Below are 19407 nucleotides of genomic sequence, written 5' to 3'. Positions count from 1 at the left end.
AGTCATTCTTTTGTTCACTCACTGAACAGGTCACATGCTATCTAGGCCACCCTTTTGGTCACTTACATGTTTGCAAATCCTCTTAGGTAACTCTTTTGGCCACTCACTGACCTACTTCCTCATTATATAGAAGTGGATTTATGGTTTTTTTCGCCCTTGAGCAAAACAAATTTTGCCGCCCCATTCTACTAATTTTCTTAACCACTCATTACTTGAAATTTTCCGTCCCGGGCTACAGCCCACTAAGCCCCCGCCCCCCTTGTAAAAACGTATCTGCCCGCCGGCCTGAAAACCATAAATCCGCCTCTGACTGTCGTCGGTTCCGACCCAGAAAAATGCGTCCTTCCGCTAACCATTTTCTGCGAAAGCTCACCACGTGGTTACGACACATGCAACGTTCTTCCAGTTTCTCTCTCTTTATACGTGTGCAAGCAGGCAGCATGTGTTGCAGAATCTGGTCATCTACCCCGAAAGGATGACGGGAGCGTCATCCGAGAAATCAAGCCAGACATCGCCTAAGGAAAAAGAAAGGATGAAAGATGGTAGATCTTAATGGAGGGATGATGATGGTGATGTTGTCTCATCATGTGGTGTGAGTAAAAGTTTGTTTATATGTCAAGGTTGGTTGACCGCTATATCTCCTCTCGTGTGTGTTAAGTAGAGCAAGATTTCGAAAATTAAAAGAAAAAGGTGACGTATTCGCGTGATTTATAAAAGATGAACGGAAGCGGAGAAATCAGCAAAAAAACGCGAAAAGACGTAGAAATGGTGGAGGACGTGTCCCACGCTTCCGCTGTCTCCCGAGACACTGTCCTTATATTTTTACTTATATTTAAGTGCAAGCCCCTTCCCTTTTTTTAGGTGGTTTTCCGAGGAGATCTTTTTTGTGAACTTGCGTCCTCGAGGCAGACTCCAGCATATAAACGATATTTTATATCCCCTTTTACCGCTGATGGATGACTGACTCATGAGCACAGAATGACGTCATCGGTAATGAGCAGCTCTTTTTAACCTGCATTAAATAAATAAATAATATTTCTCTCTTTTTATTTTAGCGCTTTCTTACTCGACGAGATGAAATTGCGGTGGAATAAAATGGAGTCGAGTTCGCATAAACATTATCCGAGCGGACAATTTTCCAGCGATGATGACGGATCCGGACTCACCTTGAAAGACGAGATCTTCAACTGAGATGAGATTTGAAGGCCTGTGTTATCAGATGCTATCCACGATATTCCCTCTATACAGGGTGGTTCTGAAATCGTGGTACAAATCTCAAGGGATTAATTGAGTGCATTAAAAAACTTTTTTTTTTTGTCAAAAAGAGTAAATGGGCGCAAGTGACGCGTCAAAGGCGTTGGTGGCATATTTTAGGTGCAATTCAATTAGAGTGGTATTATTTGGCAACGACACAAGAACTGCGCTGTATTCTCACGTGTACATAATGATTTCTTTTTTTTAAAATAGGTGTAAGGTGCTCTCTCTGTGTTTGACTTTCCAAATTCGTAAATGCATCAAAATTTATAAATACGTCCATCATATGCAGAACCGCAGTCTCAAAAACTCATCCTGAATTCCTAGGATGAATATCCCATCAAAGAGGCATTTTTAACCCTTTGCTGGCGTAATTATTTCACCGATTAGCATTAGAAATGGCATGGTAGAAGTGATTAAGCAGTGTATAAAATACACGACTTTTTTCTTTTGGTGAAGTAGGCTTTTTCTCATTTTGAGCAGGTGCCCATCCAACCCCCCCCCCCCCCCAAAAAGAAAAATGTTCCATTGAGAAGTCAGCTTTACAAAATTTTTAGTCTCGTCATTACCGAAAAAAAGGGTTTTTTTTGAGGCGGCGAGATATCTCGTCAATGCCAGTGAGATAGGAAAGACACCTTGTCACAGACAGCAGACTTACAACGGTACAAATATTCAAACATTACGCTTCACTCATAGTTTGAAAAATACACTGCAGTACCAGGGTCTTAACTAGAGGGGGCAACTGCCCCGGGCGGTAAAATTTAGGAGAGGCGTCAGTTTTAAGTGGGAACATAAAACACCGTTATAAAATTATGGAATTTTGAAGTTGTGGGGGCGGCAAAATCATGCTTGCCCCGGGAGGCAAACATCTTAGTTACGGCCCTAGGCAGTACTAACGGATCACGGATAACACCGGATAAGCACTCAGTGTTAGGTACACGTATACACTTCGGACCCAACACATTTAGTGGTAAATTGCCGTTAATTCAATAGCGCTTGAATAGGTCACTAGACTTTGAACACGTCACTTGCTCTCATTCATTAATTCATTATCAGGAAAAAAATGTTTTAGCGTGCTCTATCACCCCTCAAAGTTCATGAGTTAGGAATCACCCAGCATTATGCTTGCTCATCAATTCAATGGACCTCTGGTTTTATGAAAATTATATTTGTATTGCAACTGAATTATCCACATCGATAGATCTGGAAATCAACAACCGAGAGTTTGTACACGGCGTCAGATGATGAAAAAAACTTACCTGCGACGTAGTCCCCGAAGCCGATGGTAGACAAGGTGATGAAGCAGTAGTAAAATCCCTCGACGAACGACCAGCCCTCGGTGAACATGAAAAGGACGGTCGGAAGCACCAGGAAGACGAGCAGCCAAGGAACGAGGAATGTCGAGCCGGCGACGAACAGAGATAGCCTCGGGTTCCTCGACTGCCTTGCTTTCTGAAGCTTGCGAACCAGGTGCTGGCTGTAATGGCCTCCGATTGTCGCCAACAAGATGCCGGTCAGTGGAATGCCTACGGTTGCGTACACCACGCAGAAAAGTCGACCGGGTGTCGTTGAAGGCGCCAAGTGACCATATCCTGTAATTGGAAGATATTCTTTGATCACATTACTCATCATTTGAATCATTTCCTCTTAAATCAATCATCGGGAAAAAACAATCAATTTTAATACACGTCTTTTGATGGCTGTCACTCGATTTCCAACACATCCTATATTCTTTGCTTTCTTTCAAAGCGAGCACAACTCTGATCTATAGCCATAAGCAATTTACTACTGATGGAGTTGTGCCAGAAGTGTGTGTGTGTCTGCGTTGGGGGGGGGGGAGACCCTGATAGAGTCTAAGTGCGTAAATATAGTGCTCTGTTTGAACTATGGTCGAATGGTCAAATTGACGGAATCGCTCAAGGGTTCGAACCCCACCGGCACCACAGTGGTGGTACCGTAGTAGGACTGATGCGCTCTACGTGGCGAAACTTTTTAACGGGGATATTGGATCGCATTCGTCCTTGGAAGCATGGCCTCTTATCCTGCAGCAGGGCTCCCAGGCTTCAATCTTTGGCGGGCCCCGAAGTAGTGAAGCAGTAGCCCCCAAGATGGAGCCCTGTCAGCCCCATCCTTGTGGGGGGGGGGCAAGCCTGGAAGTGGGGAAACAACACATCTTATAGATAGATGTGAACGAAAGAAACATTCGAGAGTGAGACTGCGTTGATTAAGTATATCCCATTATATATTCAATATATATCTATCTATTGTTTATCTCGTTCCTCCCATCTTCTCCAGTTATTAATTGAGGTGATTAAAGCCTTCATAACTTCATATACGTCAAGACAGTTTTCAGCTAGCAATTTGGAAATAAGATCATTCCGACCACAGCGAGAGACTAATATACTCATAGAATACAACAACATCCAAACAGAAAAAAAGAGAAGCAAAGGCAATCCGCAGCGTACGAATTGCATAAAACAACAAATTTTTAAGGATGTAGCTTTTACCACTGAATAAAGGTAATCTGGTATCCAAGGAAAAACAGGGAGATATAGATTTCCTCAACCAGCATTGAACGAAAATACAAAAGCCGTAGATATACTTTATGAGAGCCTTCCGCATCACGGCCGCAGAATGGACACATTTTTTCAACTGGATTGAGCAACGGCAACACCAAAATCCCGAGAAGAATCTCGGATCTCGTATTGAAACGCCGAACTTGGGCTCATCAGCCAACCTCGCAAACTCGCACAGCAATACTGCTAAATTTCTGACTAACTGTATCATATCCTCTATCTCAAGATGCTTATCATAGAAAAGATATCCTTTTGGAGAGTTAAAATATGGATGTTACATGCCCATTGCGCGTTAATTGTATTCCAGATGGCAATAGCCCTGTCTAATCTGGAGCTTTACTTCAATGTGATTTAGATATTACTTTCTAAATCTCAAGTTTTCCTTTCCAGTCTTCGCTTTTTACAATTTTAAATTTTACGGATGTTTGTAATTATAACGAAATGCCGACACATTGATAATAACAAAAATGAGTATATTTTTACTTTTTCCTACAAAAAAAAGAAAAAAAAAGAAGAGATCGTGTGCCTTCGAGGACACGGCCGAAAATTCAAACGCGAATACGTTTCTAACCTCGTCGTCACACAGCTGTGTTTCGTAACTGTAACTGTTTCGTCTGTTAAGAGGAAATCAAGACGACTTCATACAATTTCGGTGTTGTGGGATTTGTCTTAACGAGATCAGATCTTTCTCTCTGTCTTGTACATACTTCCTCAGGCAATATAAAGTGATTTTTGTAGCGAAAGTATGCCATACAACTGCTTGCCAAACCAGAAAACGTATCGTTCTATCGTAGGATCTCGAACCTAAGGGCCCTTTCACACGGAGCGGATGCGGGTCCGGAAGAAGTTTTAACAATTGGAATATACTGCGCCTTTCAGACGAGCCGAAAAATCTCCGCACCTAGGAAATGTTCATGCGGGTCCGGACGTCTTCCGCATGTGTCAAAACCTAAGTGCGGGCTCCGCATCCGCACATAGAAGTTTTGACAATAGGTTTATTCGGAGCTATTCACACGATGCGTTTGCGGAGCGAATTCGTCCGCATCTTTGGCTACTTTTTCAAGGTGATTTTTCACGGAATTTTTTAAATTATTTTGCCATAAATACCCTTAAAAACACCATATGAGGGTCCCTGTTCATCAAATACGATGTACCCACATACGTCCATCCCTTTGTTTCCTTCTGAGATTGAGATGTAGCAACTTTAACAGCCTTTTGTCCATATTTCACAATTTTATACAATAAAACATGCCAACAACGGCCACTGACGGGACCAAAATTATAAGCCGTTCTGTTCATTATGAATATTTAATTGACGACATACTTTAATAACTTTTAAATTTAATTTAAAAATTTTAATTTTTTTCTTTTTAAATTTTTAAAATTATTTAAAAAATATCAATATTTGAAATATTATTTTAAATATATTTTTTTAAATTTTTAATCTTTTAATTTTTTTAAACTTTGAAAAAAATTCTTTTATTAAACAACGTTATCCACGTACGGCGTTCACTCAGGGCCGGATTAAGACGTTTGAAGGCCCAACTTCAAGGCGCAAATGCGAGCCGATCTCCCCGTTAAAAAGTCTCGCCACAGAGAGCAACAGTCCTACAACGGTAAATCATTCAACCATAACACTTCACTCATAGTTTGTAAAACTGGGGGCAGATGACAGCACTACACATAACAAGCATTACACAGAAACAAACTTTACGTCAGGTTTCACTACACGTACACGCACATTCCCGCATGTACCGATTCGTTGGGTGGTGTCCGCGGGGGGGGGGTTCATGTGGGGTGTAGCAGTAGTAGGTAGGGGCTCGGGGATCCATGATGTTCTTAAGTCAGCCACCTCGTTGGGTAATTTGCCTGTTGTGGCGTTGTATTTGTATTTGTATTTGTATAAAGCACTTGAATATTTTTGGTGGTTCCCCCCGAATACCTACAAGTTTATTTTACTCGATATTCAGTCTATGAACTGAAAAAATGAAATTTTATATTTCAGAAATGACTAATCTAAGGATGGGATTTCACTATAAAAGGTTTATGAAAGTTATTTTATAAAACTTGAAAAAAGCAACTAATAAATTTATCGGTTGCAGTTGCATTAGAGCAAACGCAACCGATAAATTTATTAGTTGCTTTTTTTAAATAATTGTTATAAAATTTTTATAGTGTAATCCGGCCGGGATTATACTATAAAGTTTTATAAAAGAACTTTTATGAAAGTTGAAAAATTCAACCAATAGGCGCATCGGTTGCATTCAAGAAAATGCAACCGGTGCACACACACACGCATTTTGCATTCAAAAAATTCAACCAATAAGATAATATTGGTTGAATTTTTCACGTTTTATCAAAGAGCTTTTACAAAACTTTTATAGTGTAATCCCGGCCTAAGGCTGGTATTACACTATAAAACTTGAAAAATGTAACCAATAAACACATCTGTTACATTCGAGCGAACTTAACTGATCGGCCTATCGGTTGCATTTTTCAAGTTTTATAAACTAACTTTTATAAAATTTTTATACTGTAATCCCGGCCTAAGACAGAATTGTGATGTGAATATTTCTAAGCACAGACATTTTGAACGTCCCCACCCATCCCCTTTTTTTCTACTTGCAAATTCTTTGATATCTCCTGAATTTTTTTTTTAGGAACATATTAGTTTTGGATTGGATTTTTCGAACATTGGATGTTTTTGGAATTTTTCTTTCATATTTTTCCGGAAAGACAGATTTGTTTTCAAAATCTTTGAAAATATTTGAAGACATTTTCTCCCATCGACTACTTGTGAGGATCGGAATTAAGACATCTTTATTCCCATATTCTATGTGGCTCTAGATTAAACCACCAAAGAATACCTCTAGGCTGCATATGGGCACTGAATCAGGGGTGAAGGAGAAAAACAGTTACAAAAATTGCGAAAAAATAGTTTTTATGCACGAATTTCAACCTAAAGATGCGGGCGAAACACCCGCATCTTCAGTGCTCGTGTGAAAGGGTATGCGGACCCGCTTCCGCACCCGCATCCGCGTCCGCATCCGCATCCGCTCCGTGTGAAAGGGGCCTAAGACCTCGATCAGTTTTGTTGACGTTTTGAGATACGAGTGTTTAAGTATTTAGTTACGCCAACTTTTCGGAGATGCACCTTGTTTGGTCAGAAAGGTGATTTAAAAGACGGATTCACGTCAATAACAATTGGAAACCTCTCTATTTAAAAAAAAAACTATCCCCTTCCTTTTCTATTTTTCGTTTTTCTTAATGTTGATACGCCAATATCTATTTCTCTCTTTTAAACTCATCAAGACGCGTCTACATGCGCACGCTATGCGTTGTCCTTGAATGGTTCGCTGGAATTTCCTATCCATATGTACGCGGCTGTCACAACAAAATATTTCATCGCGAGCCAAGCAACGCACACTGAACGAACGTTAAACTGGGGTGGATCTGCCGACGATGGATTCAATGAAAGAGCTTGCGTTGCGTCTCTTTCATTTTGTATAGCAAGGCTACTACTACTACTAAACCAGGCATGCACCTCGTCCATATTCCTCTGCGGAACTTCTGACGAATTGGTACATGTTTGAATGTGTGTGTACGTATAGTGAACCTTTCGCGAAGTTTGTTTCTGTGTAATGCTAGTTATGCGTAGTGCTGCCATCTGCAATCAATTTTTTTTAACTATGAGTATTTCTCAACTCATAGTGATTGAAGTGTAATGAATGGATAATTATACCGTTGTAGGCCTGTTGCTCTCTGCGGCAAGACTTTTTAACTGGGAGATCGGCTCGCATTCGCGCCTCGAAGTTGGGAACCGCAGAAAACCAACTTCAGCCGACCACCACTGCGGCGACGGTGGGGTTTGAACCCAGATCCTCGCGATGCGAGTCCGTCACTATGACCCTTCGACCACCACAGCGGCTGTATAGCAAAGCTGCGGTCAGAACCGGGCTGCGTGGGGAGGGGAAAAAAAGAAGGGGGGGGGGTATGAGAAACCGAGCACGGTGAATTTGCAAAACGAAGAAGAGTAAGAAGGGTGCGTGAGCCTATGTAGACGCACCTTTATATCATATTTCATACTTGCCTATAGTCGTGACGACGGTGATTGCGAAGAAGAACGAGTTGTCGAAACTCCAGTTCGTGTGCGTGTCGTTTCCAGCTTCATCGACGAGGCTGTTGCTGTGAGCCACGGCCAGCCGGTGAACCAGCTTTTCCATGTCCGACCTCGACAAGTTGGAATTCTCGACCAGCAGACCCAGTTTCTCTGTAAGTAGTGACGAGTCATTTGCGATTATGAATAATATTTTCGATTATTACTCATCGAATGCAATTATTATTATCCGGTCATTGCGATGTACGATCACTACTCGCGCCACTTCGGCCAATTTATTTATTGAGTTAATCCGGAGGTGAATCAGATTTGAAAACATTTCAGTGAAAAAAATCTTTTAACTATTAAAATATGAAAATATTTTTTACATACATTTATAATGAACAAATTTCCCTTTTTTTTAATGTATTGAAACTACGTACATCGGACCATTTTTATTTTTCCGTCATCAAATTTACTTTGTCAGTAGCAGACGTCACGTGACCGATACTCGACAATTATCTCAAGCGATCGAAAAGGTGTCAAAAGGTAAGAATTCCTCAAAAAAAAAGGAAGACATGTCAAATGTTGACTCTTCAGTCCCTTGGGGTCACAAAGTGAGTGCATTTACTTACGTTTGTATTCGTAATTATTAATTGCAAATACTTATGTCACGAATGTGTGTTTAGTATTTCTAATTTATTATGCATTAAAAATGTGATTTGTTTTATTTAAAATGTACAGTACATCGAGAGGAATTTTTCATAGCCATTTCGCAGATCAAGGATAAGTCGAACGTTCTTTGAAAAGAGAAGCACGTTCTGTTGAGTAGCTAGCTCACTACCGTACATGCACCTTAGTACACGTTCTTCTACGGAATTTCTATCGTACTGGCACGTGCCTGAATATGCGTGTATGTGTTGCGAACCTAACGCGAAGTCTATTTCTATGTAATGCTTGTTATATGTAGTGCTGCCATTTGCCGTCAACTTTCCTAACCGTGTGTGAAGTGTAATGATTGAATATTGTTGTACCGTTGTAGGCCTGCTGTTTTCTGTAGCGAGACGTTTTAATGGGGAGATCAGCTCGCAAGTTGTCAACCACAGAAAACAATCTTTAAACCAGCTAGCTCACTGTACTACGCGATGGTAACGAAATCAAAGAAATGTTTCTAATATTATAAAGTGATTGTCAATTTTCATTATAGTAATCTAAGAGTCAGTGGTTTTTTTTTCTCCCATTCCGGAAGCTTCACACAGAACGTCAACTGACATGAATGTCGGGGAGGTTCGTCACCTCAATCCCTCTCCTCATAATCAGGCGAAAATAATTTTCGGTCAAATTGTTCGTTATTCGAACGTGACAGCGTTCCAACTTATAGGCCAGGGGTTCTCAACCTTTCTCACCGCAACCCAAAAAGCAACATGTCAACTTCGCGATTTCAAGCAAATTGCCCAACGAGGTGGCTGAAAAAAGATGCCCATAAAAAAAATATGGATGTCACACAAATACAAGTAAAATACAGCAACCAAATATAAAAACACACAAGTACCACAAAATATTAAAAAAACAACAACAAATAATTGATATTCTATAATGTACTGTCCATAAAAAAAGATCATAGGTTGGCTCTTATCTAAGTACGGATGTGGCTTCTCGATTTATCCCACCGTGTCCATCGTACTTTTTTTTTAAACGTGTCAATTGTGTTAGAATTCATAACACACCCGGAGGTAAGCTATTCCATTTATTAACGACTTAATTGGAAAAAATTTCTTGCCACACCACAACTTGGAAAATTACTGGTGTCCCCTTGTCAAAGCGGTTGATTGACGGTGTATTAATAATTCATGGTCCATCCTATCCATCCTGTTGAAAATTTTGAACACTTCGATCATATCTCCCAACACACACACCGGCGTTCCTCCAATGTAAGCATATTTAAGAAATCATCATGGAATCTGATGCTTCGGTCCCCGGAATGCCATATTATCTAAGACACTAGATTGAAAAGCTTGTAACGTGCACATACAATGTCGCCACCATAACCGAGACTTGTAAATTAACTAAGGTCAACCTGAAGTATCCTCAAATTCAATGAAAACAACCGGAAAGCAGACGACACGAATTGCAACAAGAGAATGAACTCAATTCAGAAATTCATATTCTACTAACCTTGCAGTATCGAGTAATTTGACAGGGTCATATAATAAGGCACATGACGCGTCGGACTCGGTACCAGCTGACGTCATCGCCCTGACGGAACCGGCTAATTGCTATTGCCTATCCTGGTATTACAAGATCCCGCTTTAGTCAAAAAAATATTAGAGCGGTGAAGTCACACACCTGATCCGAGACCACACTTACTGAGCCGAGGCGGCAAGGCAAGAGCAACTTCAAAGGAATGAGACAGGCCTTATTATATAGCTCTGGGTATTGGAAATAAATATGAACTTGACCAAATGTATGAGTGATATCTTCAATTTTAAGAGAGTGAGCGAGAAGGTTACCGAAGACGGTAGCTTCCGAAAAGTGGCGTCCATCCATCCATCCATTCCTTGTCAGATCTGCTGAAATAGTTCGAGCCGATGTCTGAAGGTCTCAATATTCAGAAAAGAAAAGAAAAGTTCCCCTTTTTCCGATATATATATATTTTTTTCTCCTCTCTCTCGCAGCAAAACAACAACTTATGAAGTTCAAAAAACGTTGCCGTCACTTGCACTAACTCTTGCGTTGAGTTACCGAATTCGCTGGAGCGAGTGGCAGTTTTACAGCTTCGAGCAGCCCAGGAATTTCGGGCACGGAATTCCAATGGAGTGAGTGTGCCGAAACATCTCCACCATCTAGAAGGAAAAAATAGTTTCGGAAGACCGGGAAGCGACACCTGAGGAAACAAACCGCGACTTTCTTTCAATCGCCAGTCGTCCCGCATTCCCAGAATAAGCAGTTGGTTTCTTTTGGAAGGAATAAGAAATAGTTTTCCTTACCTTTTCACGGCAAAGAAATGCATTCAATTCAAATTAGCTCCATTGAAGAAAATTCATTCCACAAAATCAAAAACTAAAAAGTAGGATCGCTTTACATTTAAATCGTTCACCGTATCGATGTAGAAGTTACGTGGTCCCGAGTCCATAACGTGTTCACTGACATACGCTATTATTAGGTAGATACGCACCTTGGAATTCGTTCCTGAGTTCGGTGAGTTCCCTTCGCAGTTGTTCTTCCCGAGGACTCTCGAGAAGCATGAAGACGACTCCACCCGTCAGCACGTACACTATGAAGACCAACAAAATTCCTAGAAGTTCTTTTTTGCTCACGGTGATACCCTGTCGTTGGGAGAAAACAAAAATTCACATTTTTGCCGAAATACGGAAAAGAAATGCGCTCATAACAATGTTGCACCGTTGAAAAAAACTTATAAATTTAAAGAAAAACGAATCGCATAGAAAAATACGCAATTCGCGAATTCGAAATATGCATCCCTATAAACATGAACGAGTTGCTTATTGGAACTTTAAACCCCGCTATATATACTAGGCAAGAGCTTATGACCTTAATGACGCATATGGTCTCGACTGGTTGACAGACGTGGTCTGATGCTATATTCTTGGTTACCGTTTAGAAATCCGAGAGATACAGGCATTCACTAATTAGACGTAGTCTTGAGAACCGTTGAGTAGGCATATTTTCAACACGATTCTCGCATAACACAAAAATTCGGGAATCTGCCATCTTCATTTCAAAATATGGAGGTCAGATGACAGCACCAGCAATAACACGGAACGAGCACGGCTCTGACTACGGTTAAGTTGTAGTAGTCTTGAGAACATATTTTCTACGAGGATGCCATTTCATCGTTGCGGGACAAGTTTGTAAGCGAAATTCTCGATGGATGTTGCGGATCGTTTTATAGGACTATGGCTGCCAAGAATTTTCGAAGGTTTTTCGAACATCATTGAACGTGAACCGATGTCGACCAGGCTTTGTTGCTATTGCGCTATGAGCTCAGTGCCTGGAAAGTAAGATAAGTAGATGAAATTCATCTACACGATTCTGCACTATGTCTATCAAAAACCACGTCTGTCGCAGACAGAGAGCTAACTACAACTCACCATTCACGCCACACGCGAGGTTATGGCCTCCATTGGATCGGAAGCTAGGAGTTTCGAGCGCAAAAACCTCTCCTGGTGATTCGAACATGAGCAGGGGAAGAGACGGGGGCGACTCGAAATGTGCACACACATGAAATGCACATCCCCGGGCGGATTCGCGTTCGTCACGTGAAAAGTGCAACGTGAGAGTGTGTGCGTCTCTCTGTCTCCCCCCACCTAGATATCATGATTATGCTCTTTCTCGTGCGTTTTCGGGAAACGAGCAACTAATGTTTGAAGTTTAGAAAGAAAAGGGAGCGCCGGTGAGTTAGATGATATCAGTCTAAGAATATGCGTATATCTCTCGGAGAAGCCCCAAAATTAAACTTCCCTTGGCGTTTGTTTCATTGGTTTCGGATGCGACCGAATGTGTCTCGCATTAACGATATCAATGAATGGAAAAACTTTCCCGGAAAAAAATGCTTATGTGTGCGCGTATATATAAATATGCATATTTATATTTCCAGGAGTCCCATTTGTTGATGTTTCGCCGCCATCTTCTCAAGGCGAATAACCTTTGGATGGGAAAAAACGAGTTCTTTTTCTTCTCCGTACCTATCTTTTCATATTTACGTTTAAAAAAAAGCCTCTCTTTTTTTAATTTTATCGACAACATTCGGAAGAAATGAAAGAAAGTAATTGAAAGAGCATGTTCGCGACGCGTACATGCATACACAGGCCTGATGATGACATCCTTATGTAAGTATGAGTTTGCCTGAAATTCCTTCGTTTCTTTTTGGAGTGAATGATCCTGTTAAGGTTCATCTCCTTTGTAAGTTGTTTACGACCCTTTAATGACCGCGTTCGAAGGTTCCAAGACATTTCATTACAGAATGAATACGTACTGCAGACAGAACCTGTTTATTTGGTGTTTCCTTTTTTAACTACCCTGTGTAATTATGCATTTTTAACATTGTTCATACAAAAGTGCAAATGCGGATTGCAAGCCTTTTTTTTTTTGTCACATCCTTCAGTGCTTTCGTCGTTGTTCGCTGCACTTCTTCGGAACACGAGAATCGTTGCCCCTTAAGCAAATTCTTCGTCCGAGGAACAAAGGAAAAAGTCACACGAGACAAGATCAGGGAAATAAGCTGATTGTGGCAGTATTGGAATGTGATGTTTTGACAGGAAATCTGACACCGGGAAGGACCTGTGAGCCGGCGCATTGTCGTGATGGAGCTACCACAACTTGGCCTTCCAATGATCTGGTCGCTTGCGTTTTAATGATTCGTGCAGACGTTTAAGGACTCGAAGATTCCTAATGTTGTCTCTCTGATTACCTGTCGAAAAACATCACATTCGGATTCTTTCACAACCATCTTATTTTTCTGATCTTGCCCCATGTGACTTTTTCCCCGGATAAAAAATTTTCTAGGGCAATAATTCTCAGGTTCTGAAGAAGTACAGCGACGAGGGCACTGGAGAATGTAACAAAAAGAAAAAGCTTGCATTTCCACATTTGCGTCTTTGTATGAACAACGGCAAAAATGCATAATCCCACAGGACAGTTACTTCGAACCAAGCACCAACTAAACAGGTTTTATCAGTACTCATTCTTCCGCAATAAAATAAGTCTCGGAACTTTTTGAGAGAGAGAACGTACGTATTACAAGAAACAGTTTTCTTTCTCTAGAGCAGCCTTTCTCAACCTATCGCCCAATACGATGGCGTGAATAGTCCGAAGGCAGACTCGATAATTCAATTCTCACTGAATGAAAAACTATTCAACCGTTGTAATTGATATTAGTAATATCCATATGGGTTCAACTTCCATAATAAGGTTCACTATATATCATCGAAGAAAATGCGGGAGATCTAAACTGCCAAAAATGCAATTTTTTAATTACTTCTAAAATCGCTAAAGGTGGGGAAATATAGGGCTGCTACAAATCACAGTAAACATAATGTATTTTACAAAAAAATTCTTCAAATGATCGCATCTGATCATATTTCACTGAGAAAAATACGGTAAAATCTTAGGGTAAAATGCGGGACATAATTAATTATTGTCATAAAATATGTTGTCGGAAGTAGGCGCAATCATTAATTTTTATTAAAATTGCTGAAAAACTGCGGGAAAAACGAACCTGACAACTATGTAAAATGTGAACATCTATATTATTTGTCATAATATAATTTACATATTGTTTCTTTGAAATCACTGTGTATTGACGACTTTAGTAAATTCACAAATTTAAATAAAAGTATTGTTGAGAAAACGGGACAAAAATATAGAAAGAAAAAAAAAGGAACCAAAGTTACACGAATGTCCCGTAATACAGGACACAATTGGTACGTAAAATTGATTCAGACAAGAATGCGAGCCGATTGATTTAGTAAGGGGTCACTTGCGCGGTTCGGTATTCGGTCGCAAACCGCAAGCAAACAAAATACAGAGTAGCCAAAGAGTCCGTAGAAATTTTAAAAATTCATAAAAACCGGAATAATAACCGAAATAAAAAACTTTGCAGTACTAGGTCTTGAAGACGGGGAAAATAACTCAAGAAACAGCCGATAGGTGGCGCTGACGCACACAAGTCAAAGAAAAGATACGCAAATAACGAACAGAATGCCTCCAAATCGTTTATTACAGCACTATGTGTTCCAGGTGACCACCACCACAGGGGATAACACATTGCATGTGAGTCACAAATTCAGCAACGGCACAGTCCGTTTAATCCAGAGTCCAGCAGGTCCACATACACGGTTTACAACGGTGAACTGTTTGTGGATTAGGAGCGCAAGTTCTTATAACCGTCTCATTTGCATACTTCCACTGTGTCGCTCGTACCAGCTCCACCTGTCGACTGTTTTTTAGTTATTTTCTTTTTCCCTGTCTTAAAAAAATTCCCGTGACCTAGCGATGGGAACCCTGCAAACTGTTTATTATTTCGATTATTTTTCCAATTTTTATGAATTTTAAAGTTTTTACGGACTTTTTTCCCACCCCGTACTATAAAAATTATAAATTACACCCTTTTACATTTTTTGAAAATTTTCAAAATACCAACATAATATTTTTACATGGAAGCTACCTACGTTTGAGTTGGATGCAATTTCAAACAAATACCCGCTGTCGTGCACATTGGAACACACGGTGGAAGAGTTCAATGCGGGGTAGCTACCGTTTAATTCATGGCTTCTAGGGTAGACTCTTTCGCAGGCCCCTCGGCCATATTTGTCACGAGCCCTTGGAAAAAGACTTTATAATGCTTAAAAAACGCCGCTCTGCGATCCCATAGGTATCGTGCTGGACAACGATCTCCTGTATAACAGGTTTTATATAGGAGGTCGTGACCGAACTCTCATTGTGTGAATATAGGTTCAACCTCGTTGGTGGCACAGTGATGGTCATCTGAAGTTGGTTTTCTGCTCTTTTTACCATCTTCGAGGCACAAATGCGAGCCGTTCTCCCATTTGAAAAAGTCTCTCCGTGAGGAGCAGGCAGATCTTCACCACGATACATAACACAAAAAGATTCTGGCATTCATAATTTTCGCATCAAAATATGTAAATCAAATGGCAGCATCAGCATATTTTTGACAACATAAATACGTCAGGGCCTCACGCACGCACGCACAGTCCATCCACGTTGAGACGCCACAGAAGCAATTCACTACCGTTTCACCTCCAAAGAGATGGGTGTGCTTCAAAATATTGTTTTTGTGGAAACTAACTGTGCTTGTATGTACCGTATACCACCGAATTGTCGGCATGCCGTAAAAATAGGGGGGAACCACCAGCTTTTGAATGTTGGAGTCTGGTTCACTCCGGGCAAAGCGACGATGTTCACGATTCATTCAGAGAAGAAATCTATATTAAATACTGAATAAATACGTGAATCCGAATGAAATAATAGTTTCTTCTGTAGCAAACGGCTAGTCGAATACCAAATACACACACACACACTGTGTTTTGAGCTTTTTTTTTGTATGTTCAAAGATTGAGCGTCCTCTTTTGCAGTGCGATTCGTTCATTTTTTGCTCCGATTATTCAAATTTCAAACACGTGATCAAAGAATACTTCGCAATGTACTTATTTTTGCATTTAGGTCATCTAATTTGCAAAAACGATAATGCTTAGCATCCGATATTTGCAATAAAACAAGCTTTATTGAAGCAAAAGCAAACGTTAAAACTACGTCTCCAATGTAGTTCGTAAAAGAAGAAAAGACCCCAAACTGTAGAGAACAGACGACGTAAATCAATTCAAACGATTCCAAATATTTAATAATTTCCCGGAATCTGGGACTCGAACATCCCGGCATGCAGTAAAGTACGGATATTCCGGGCATGCTGGTCTTCCTCGATGTTTCCCGGCTCTAATGCGGGGAAATACGGTAAATGTCGCGCGTGCGTGCCGTATATGTAAGCGCTCCGGTTGTCTTAAAGTTACACCTTTCTTTTTTTTTCTTACCAAGCACAACTCATGTCTATCGCCAAGGTCAATTTACTGCCTAGTGAGTTGTGCCAGAAGTGTAAGTGCGTGTACCTAACAGTCTGAGTGCATGTTTAGTGTTGTGTCTGATTTTTCAGTACTGCCATCTATATTCCGAAAGTGAAATGAGTGAAATGTAATAATTGTATATTTTTACCGTTTGTAGGCCTGTGTTGTTCTCTGTGGCGAGACTTTTTAAGGGAGAGATCTGCTCGCATTCACACCTCGAAGTTAGGAACCACAGAAAACCAACTTATGCTGACCGCCACAGTGACACCAGTGGGTTCGAACGCGATGCGAGTTCGTCATTATGACTACTTGACCATCACAGCGGCTTAAAGTTACACCTACAAACTTCAAGGAATGATAGAGGACGTGTAAATGAACCATATTCACATCATCTCCTCCACCTATCCAGATCATGGCCGACCGCTCTGTCTCAATGAAGAGATAGATATACGCAGGAGGTGGTCAAAGAAGACCTAGGATATGATTGAAAAGGTGCGTGTGTGTGTGTTGTGAACCTTTGTTTCTGTGTAATATGCTTGTTATAGTGCTGTCATCTGCCATGAATTTTCCTAACTATGAGTGAAGTGTAATGATTGAATAATTGTACCGTTGAAGGCCTGTTACTCCGTGTGGCGAGACGGGGAGATCGTCTGGCATTTAGAAACGTATCACCGGAAACGCCATCGGACGTTACTACTTCTACTTCTACTAAACCACACGTCCACCTTCTCCATATTCCTCTGCGGAACTTTTAATGAATTGATACCTGTTGGAATTTGCGTGTACGTGTTGTGAACCTGAAACGAAATTTTTTCTGTGTAATGCTTGTTATAGTGCTGCCATCTATTTTTCAAACTATGAGTGAAGCGTGACGATTTGCGTTTTGTACCGTTGTAGGCCTATTGCTCTCTGTGTCGAGACTTTTTAATAGCGCCTTAAATTCCAGAGATTGGGAAAACGCCTCGAGGTTGGGAAACCGCACAATCGCTGAAAATTGCGCAAAATGATCGGTCTCCGAGGCGTTCCCCACAGAAAGAAATCCACGCTCGATAAATCCAACTAACTCGCGGTAGACTGGTCGTGCACTGGAAGCTACTACGAGCGATAAAAAGTCGCGTTTATAACCGCCTTTATACACCTAAAGCGCCGATGAGCGCCCATCAATTTCCGATCGTGTTTCTGGTAATTTAAGTTTTCTTGTGTGAATTTGGTTAATTTGCATGTTCTCTACCACTTATAACTGTTTATAGGTATAATTTTGGGACACCCTGTATATACCAGTGGTGTATGACTAATGAATGCAATCCTTCTCGACACGATCGAACGCGTGATCAATTGCTGCTGACAGGAAGAGGCAGAACGTTTTCTCATTACGAAACGATCTGACGTTCAGCCAAAAGATCTCATCCGACAGGTTTTTATATTCTTCTCTCTGCCCCGAAACAATACGTGGCAGGGAGCCCTATTGTGATTGCCCTAACAAAAGACAAAAACAACAACATATATACAGGAAAATAAAGTGAAGTATTTCAAAAATAGATGCTTTGTGCGTTGAGGCCAATAACGGGCCGAGCCCGTGTCTAATGAGACGACAGTAAGGGATCGAGTCGTTCCATTAGTGACGAACACGTGTCGCGGCATCCTCTGGTCTGGGTGAAAACTCGAACATGTGAATCATTGTTCATGTGAACATTGTGAATCGAACAAGTGGCTGAGTCATCAATCATGACGCTTGAAATGTCATTATAAATGATGATCATTAAAATGCACTGGAGTTACTATAAAATTAGGTGTATTTCGTAAAAAGGTTGATACCCTTCATTTAATTTTTGAAGTTTGTTAGTTTTTTACTGCTCGTGTTGCTACTTGTTGTTTCATGTCGTTACTTACTCATGTTGTACCTAATACAATTTTTGGTTGAACCGATACAAATAATTTCAGAACTTTATCGCTCCAAAAATTTGCCGCTCTTTAAAATCTGCGCCCCCCCCCCCGGTGCATTTGTTACCCTCCCCGTTCCTGCCCTGCCTTGTTGCATGTAAATATAAAAAGAAAAGAGTGCACACTTCTCGATAAGTCCGAAAATTTCCAAAATTTTGGCGATGTAAGAAACAGAGAGGCAGATACGAGAAACCAATAGCCTCGGAGTGATTTTAAAAAGGAGCCGATTGAGTGAATTTTCTGAAGAAATTTGGTCATTAGTCAGAGAATTTTTGAAGTTTAAGAAAAAACGTCACCGCCGCGAATAGTCTCTTCTCCGTTTTTTTTTGTTTTTTTAGACATAGCACTCGCAGCTGTTCGTGTCGAAACTTTACAAGTGAAACAAACAAACGATTGTCTCGACGTACGTTGATTATCTTTACGGTCGCGAGTCGAAAATAACAAAAGGATTCCTATCCCTTCCCAAAAGAGTCCTCGTCGAGATGAAAAGGAGGCTTTTATAGGGCTTATTATTTCCTCTAGATTTGATCTCGAGCCTCCGTCGAGAGCGTCGACCCCGAAACTCATCAATCTGCACGCGTTCTTTTGTTTTCCTCCACCATCAACGATCACCGTGATTTATTGCGTACTTGCACATTAAAAAAAGGCAGTAAACCATCTCTGGTGAGAAAAAAGCTACTTATCAACCGCAGAAATCGAATTCGCTCAAAAATCTCGTTGCTGTCGAATGCACCTAAGTTATCAACGAATTAACTTAATATGCACAATGATGCGTGTCTCAAAACCATCAGTCACGTCCACTATGACCTGGAAGCATGAGAAAATGTTTATTAAGCGGGAAAGGAAAAATATATTCCAGAGCAGGCTGGTCAAAGGAGGGGATGGCGTGGGATAGCACACATAAAATGTATTTGTTGATTTGCAACAACGAGGAAATCGATAG

The 19407-nt window shown here is 40.7% G+C and overlaps 1 protein-coding gene across 1 annotated transcript in view; it reads right to left on the bottom strand.

Annotated features, from left to right (window-relative positions):
* Nucleotides 1-19407, bottom strand: part of LOC149081593 (potassium channel, subfamily K, member 16-like) — a 93357-nt gene that overhangs the window by 21497 nt on the left and 52453 nt on the right. Inside the window, exons 2-4 of the mRNA XM_089236996.1 lie at nt 11102-11252; nt 7921-8100; nt 2514-2846 (exon numbers count right to left, since the gene is read on the bottom strand). Coding sequence (XP_089093122.1) covers nt 2514-2846; nt 7921-8100; nt 11102-11252 — 664 coding nt within the window. The remainder of the gene's footprint in view (nt 1-2513; nt 2847-7920; nt 8101-11101; nt 11253-19407) is intronic.

Source organism: Pholcus phalangioides, unplaced genomic scaffold (genome assembly GCF_987345545.1).
Source record: "Pholcus phalangioides strain wild (caught in Gottingen) unplaced genomic scaffold, Ppha-v1.0 ptg000009l_1, whole genome shotgun sequence".
Taxonomy (NCBI): domain Eukaryota; kingdom Metazoa; phylum Arthropoda; class Arachnida; order Araneae; family Pholcidae; genus Pholcus; species Pholcus phalangioides.
Note: the sequence above shows the minus strand (reverse complement) of the source record. Positions and strands in the feature narration are given on the sequence as shown.